The 6,494-nt window shown below is 37.8% G+C and overlaps 1 protein-coding gene across 1 annotated transcript; it reads right to left on the bottom strand.

Annotated features, from left to right (window-relative positions):
* Positions 1–244: 244 nt before the first annotated feature.
* LOC135216580 (uncharacterized) lies at positions 245–790 on the bottom strand. Its single transcript, XM_064251959.1, has one exon. The coding sequence runs from the start codon at positions 788–790 to the stop codon at positions 245–247; it is 546 nt and encodes a 181-aa protein (XP_064108029.1).
* Positions 791–6,494: the final 5,704 nt, after the last annotated feature.

Here is a 6,494-nt window from a genome sequence, read left to right as displayed (position 1 = left end):
GGGTGCCTCCTGCACCACTCGGTCACAATGTGGGCGGTATGTATGGGGCTATTGTCCTGGACAAAGATGATGGGTTCGTTGTCAGGGATTGCCATGGCTCTTACTGTTGGCAGCATCACATCTTGTAGAAGTAATACATATTCCCTGGCATTCAACTTGCCGTTCACCCTTACTAGTTCCCCTGGGCCGTGACTCGACATCCAGCCCCAGTAATTAACTCCAACCCTGCTGCTCCTGGCTCTCTCTAGAATGTTGCTAGCATCATATCTTGTGCCGATGCGTCGCCAAACATGCCTTGCTGTGGCCTCCACCGACGCAAGTAAGTTTCGTCACTAAAGATGACATTTTTCCAATAATCGGAATCGTCAACGAGATGTTGCAGAGCAAAGCCCAGACGAGCGTCACGGTGCCATTCCTTTAGCTCTTCTTTGACCGCCAGAACATGACAACCGATCCCGTGCTCCCTCAGGCGACGTCTGGTTGTCTGTGGAGTGCACGGGAGATGCAATTCTTGCGTGATGGTTACCACTGCTTTCTTGGAGTTTGCTCTGGATGCTGCAACGATTTGTTCGTCGTGTCGTCGTGTTGTTACATGTGGTCGTCCTCTCCTTGGTCTATTTGCCAATGTCCCCTCTTCCTGCCATCTTAATATCCACCTTTGGACTGTGCGTGTTGACACTCCAATGCTGACGGCAGTATCTCGTGTCGGAACACCACGCTGCCACTCACCAATAATCCGCCCTCTTTGAGTTATATGCTCAACAGAGTTGTCTTTGTTTGCCTCCGCCATCCCTACAAACATTGCCATAGATAAGTATATAATATATAGTATATAATATATAGATTAATATATAGATTATAGTGCACAACATTATATGTTATAACATAATAACAGTTATTCCAACCATATAGATAAACTCAACGACTGGGACTAACACTTACCTAAGTGTAGATAATTGTAATTACTGAATAAACCTCCACAAAGGCTGCAAACACACGGCTGTGAAGACCACGGGCGTTTTACAGATCGTGTATGGCTGTGTGTGGCACGTTACCTCGTATAAAAACAAGGATTCTTAACGCAAACGATAGTAACAGTCATTAACCAGATATACGAAGACGATTTTTCCTCAGTTCGACACCAAATTTCTCTCATACTTTTTCTTTTTCTTATTATTACTTCAACCTCCTTCAATTTTTACCAACTCTCTCCCACCTTGCTATCCCACCTCTTATTCTCCTTTCACTGTCATGATTTCTGGGAAGGAATACCATTGCTGGGATTGGAATTATTTTCGAAACCAATTGTGGGAGCTGTGGTGTCTAACTAACCAAATACCCGAGTGTTTGGACCATAAGAATGTCAGTATCTTTTTATTGGCATGCGGAACTATCTCAGTACCAAAATTGGCCCTCGCATGATTAAAGTGGGAATGATTATGTTCCTGAAATGCTCTCAGTCCTATCAAGCAAGTTGACTTACACTTGGGCCACTCTAATGATGGTGATACTACCATCCCTTCAGGGTAGGGTATGGAGTGGACATTCGGGAGTCAGCTCTCACTGGTGTCATTGGTAGTGAAATTAATTTCATGGAAGGCTAATGAGGTTTCTTTTTAGGTGACAGGCAGTCTGAAAATTTTCTTTTCTTCTCAAAATATTCCTCCCCCAAACCACCTTCCCCACACAAAAAAAAAAAAAAAAAACTAATATTGATGATGTTTCCTTTACCCCTGGATCCTATGGCGAACCCCAGACACTGTTGACCTCTGCCAACATGAGTAAGGAAAACCCTGTTGACGACCTAGGCAATAAACAGGATCACTCCGCCAATAAAGGATCACTCCACCTAGAAACAAAAAATTGATACACCCACAAGGAAATTTAAAACGCTATGGCCATAATATACTAATAAAAGCTGGCAATGAGACTCAAGCAGTATTATTAAATAATTTAACATCCTCCTCTTCGGATAATATTCTGATTGTCTTTCCCCACCACACCCTCAACCATGCAAAGGGAATGATTTATTGTGGTGATCTCTGTGAGTTTTCAGAAGAGGCCCATACTGAAGAGGTTCACTCCTACTGTTAAAAAACTAAAAGGAAATAGCAATGACATCTTATTGGTGTTTTCCACACCATATCTCTCTGGCTACATTAAAATTAGACACTTAAACATCCATGTCAAAAAATTTCACCCAAGGCCCTTGCAGCGTTATAGGTGCTGTGATTTTGGCCATGTCAGTGTCAGATGCACCAACGAGAAAAGATGTTTAAACTCCTCAGTTCCATGATCTCTCTTCTGAATGCATAAGAGAAATTTATTTCCATTGTAAGGGAGTTCATTCTCCGAACTCTAGACAATGTCACCAATATAAAGTGAAACAGGCTCTAGTTGAAACAGCTAATAATGAGCATATTACCTTTGAAGCCGCCAGGAAAAAACTCTTGGGAAATAATAATGCCAGAGAAACAACTTATTCAAGTATTTTATCCATTCCACGTGATTCGACTGATGGTTCAAAAACGGTGCTTTCTTCCACAAGACCTAATTTGCAGAATTATAGCCTCTCCAATTCTTATTCATCGAGTCACCTTGGACCATATTATTCTTGTACTAATACAGCTACGCCTCATTATTCATTTAAGCATAAGTATACCAATAGAATAAATGAAAATGCAAAAAGCAATGACACTCAAAACGCTAAAAATAAACAAGAAACTCTTACGCCAATACAAAACAGATTTGGGATACTCACCACTAAGGAAACTTCCAAAGATATAGAAGATCTCTCCGAAGTGGATATGGTTGATCATGAACCCCCAAAATCTAACCCTGAGAGAATAAAAACGGGTCTTTGAAAATGCAACCCTTCCGAAATAAAATGTTAAAAATCTAATAAAGAAGAATGTTTGGGTGAACCTGAAGAGGTTTCTTCTAATGTTATTATGGAGGAAGATTTGTTGGTTGAAGTACCAAATCGACTTGTTGAAGAAACAGATACATTGCCTCAACCCCAAGTCACTGAATCTGAACTCAATATAACAATTAGTGAAGCCATTAAACATGTGGTAAAGGTCGAGGCCCATAAGAATCCTTCTGATACGCAAGTAATTGAAGAAAATCCAATTACCAATGCACCCCTTGAAGAAATAAATCTCTCTCCAGTTATAGGCACAACTGAGAAATCAATGATTTTTCACAAAACAACCGAGAATAAAACTGCCCACAAAATCTCTTGCAATTGCAATGATTGCTTCTTATCTGAAATTAATTATATTAAGAACATGAATATACTCAAAATTAATAATGTCATCGATAACTTTGTCAAAAAAATAAAAAATAAATAGAATAAAAACCAACATGGTAAACTAGAAACACACAATAGTGGTTGTATGTGTGTTGATCATCTTATAAAGAAGCGTGCAACAGGCACTGTTCATCTTGAAAAATTTATAGAAAAACCTAACCATAATCCAAATGATAATAAAGCAAATCATAATCAAAGTAAACATCAGGAAGTGATATTCAAAGAATCGAAACCTAACAAAAAAGTAATGTAGCGCAGTTAAACAGAAACCTAACTCTGATCCATTAGGAAATGCGATATATATTCATAACAAAGTAACTTACGATGCCATGATAATTAAAACTGTAGAGTTTCAATTATCTGGAGTTAAATTACATCTGAATGATAACACCTTTAATATTTACAATATGTATAATCAACCTTCTTGCAACTATGATCTGTAAAATTTACCCAAAGATTTGCCAGATCTGCAAGAGGATTTCATATTAACTGGGAGACTTCAACGCCCGCAATCCCCTTTGGGACACGAACTGTGTTAGTGTTGATACAAATGGTTCCAAGATTGAACAAATAATAAATGATCATAACCTCTGTATATTAAACGAGGGAGATATGAGCACTTGCTATTCAAAAACTCATGGAACATATTCATCAACAGATGTAACTCTGTTCCAACAATATTATTGATAGGTTTGAATGAAACGTCCTAGATGACCTATATGGCAGTGACCATTTCCCTATTTTGATAACCATGTTGGGACATACACCAACTACTCGTATTCAACGTTATAATACAAATAAAGCTGACTGGGATAAGTTTCAATTTTATACGGGTCAAATGCCTCCCATCCATTATTCACAAGATCAGGATGAAACAAATGATTTCCTCGAAAACTTCATCACAAAAGCAGCTGCCAAATCTATGCCTTGACGGATGCCCGACCAATGAGACACTCTTCGTTGATATAGCCATAGAAATCAGTATTATGAAACAATATATCTGCTAAATTCAGAGACGAACCAATAAAATGGAAAATAAATTCGTGGCAAAAATATGTATCCAGTCTATCAGAAACTACTTCAGTGCAACAAGTGTGGCAGAAATTTAGAGAAATTAATGGCTCGTATAGCAGACCTGCCAGACATGTATTAATGCATAATGGCTCGCTAATTCATGATACACAGGCAATCTCAAATGTTATTGGACGCAGTATTGAAAACATAAGCAGAATAAATAATTTGGATGCCCACTTTCTTTCCATTAAAAGAAAAGATGAAGCAATTCTATTGAATTTTGATACAGTGGAAGATATCTTCTACAATAAAAGATTTATAACAGAGGAAATGAAATTTGCATTATCAAATTGTAGTTCAACGGCCCCTGGTAAAGATAATATAAAATTTTGAATATGATAAAAAATAAAAATCTAGCCCCTTGGCTCAGGCCTATCTATTAGATTTTTATAATCATCTTTGCACACAACATCTATTTCCAAAGGCATGGAAATTACTGGAAAAAATGGCAAATTAGAGATTTAACCGGCATTTACGTAGTGACAACATTTCATCAGCTTCAAAATTTGGCTCTCAAACAGAATGATCCACCTTGGACTCTCTATCACACTTGGAAAATTATATCCGTAGAGGTTTTGAACGAAAGTAAATCACAGTAGCCATATTTTTTGACGTTCAGAAGGCATAAGATACTATTTGGAGGCATTCAATACTAAAATCCTTACATCACAACAGTTTTCGAGGACACCTTCCTATTTTTATTAGAACTTTTGTTAGTGGAAGAACATCCAAACTCGCATAGACAATATTTATTCAGAATCTTTCAACCTTGATTGTGGAGTACCCCAGGGTAGTGCCTTAAGTGGAATTTTTTTGCATTAGGAGGTCATGGCATAGTTGCTCAAATGCCACAGGAAGTGAAAAGTAGTCTGTATGTGGACGACTTTGTAATATAGTACTCGTTAAATAATCTTCGTCACTTATAAAGAATTCTGAATAACGCTACTCGTAAAATACAAGTTTGGACTGCTTCTGTTGGTTTCAGACTTTCAGCTGAAAAAAGTCCAGCAATAATGTTCTACAAGAATAGCAGATGGAAGCAAAACCAGGATATAAAATTCACATTGGGCGACGCTCAAAACCAATTCCAGGATAAGGTAAAATTTTTGGGACTAATATTCGATACCTACCTCAATTGGAAAGCGCACATATCATAAATCAATTTAAATTTAATTATGCTCTCAACCTAATGATGAAGTTGTCTCATACAATATGGGGAGCAAAGAGATCAACTCTACTGATGATCTATAAAGCATTAGTTTTATCTAGAATAGATTACGATAGCCCAATATATGGATCAGGATCTAAAGCTACCTTAAAGTCTTTAGATCAAATATACACTCGAAGCCTTAGTCTTTGTAGTGGAGCATTTAGATCTTCCCCTAATATCTCAGTCTTATGTGAAAGTGGGGAGCCACCTTTGTCCTTACATCGAAATTTTTCGGGCCAGCCCTGTGGGAGTCAAGCCTGACTCACTGGGATGGTTAATCTCCTTCTTTAAATAAATAAATATACAAAGATGATCTCAGTAACCATATAACGCTATGTGCCAGTCGTCATGGTGAGTTAGAATCATTGATATTAACTATTATCGGTGAAGGTATTACGATCACCACCTTATAAATGTTGATACGCGAACCCCGACTAGCCTTACATTAAGGTCACCCAATGTCACCTTTCCCCCATCACCTTTAACCCCCATCTTGTTATTTTCTTCTGCCCCCGCACATCCTCATGTTCGGGGTTTCAAGGTCTTACAGTTATTATGAGATCGTTCTGGTGGATGTTTTTTGGAAGGTAAACTAATACTCGGATGACAGTATTTCATACGCCATTATATTTTCCAATTATTTCATTACCAAAATTAAAAACATGGATATGTAAAAGAAAGAATGAACAGGAGATATCGAAAGTAATGGGTTTCTTGAATAGTTTGGAGGGGGAACACCGACAAGGTATATCTGACATTAGCTGATGAAGCAACAAATAAAGGCGGAGAGACGGAGAGGCAGAGTGAGTTTCAGAAAGAATATAATGAATGTAATATAATATAAGAAATATAGCAGATTAAAATACTTTCTATTAAGTAGCCTTGATGGTTGCGAGA

This window comes from Macrobrachium nipponense, chromosome 6 (assembly GCF_015104395.2).
Source record: "Macrobrachium nipponense isolate FS-2020 chromosome 6, ASM1510439v2, whole genome shotgun sequence".
Taxonomy (NCBI): Eukaryota; Metazoa; Arthropoda; class Malacostraca; order Decapoda; family Palaemonidae; genus Macrobrachium; species Macrobrachium nipponense.
Note: the sequence above shows the minus strand (reverse complement) of the source record. Positions and strands in the feature narration are given on the sequence as shown.

Bases quoted from the DNA above. Each gene is read 5' to 3' on its own strand.
- LOC135216580 (XM_064251959.1), bottom strand. From the start codon at position 790: ATGGCGGAGGCAAACAAAGACAACTCTGTTGAGCATATAACTCAAAGA.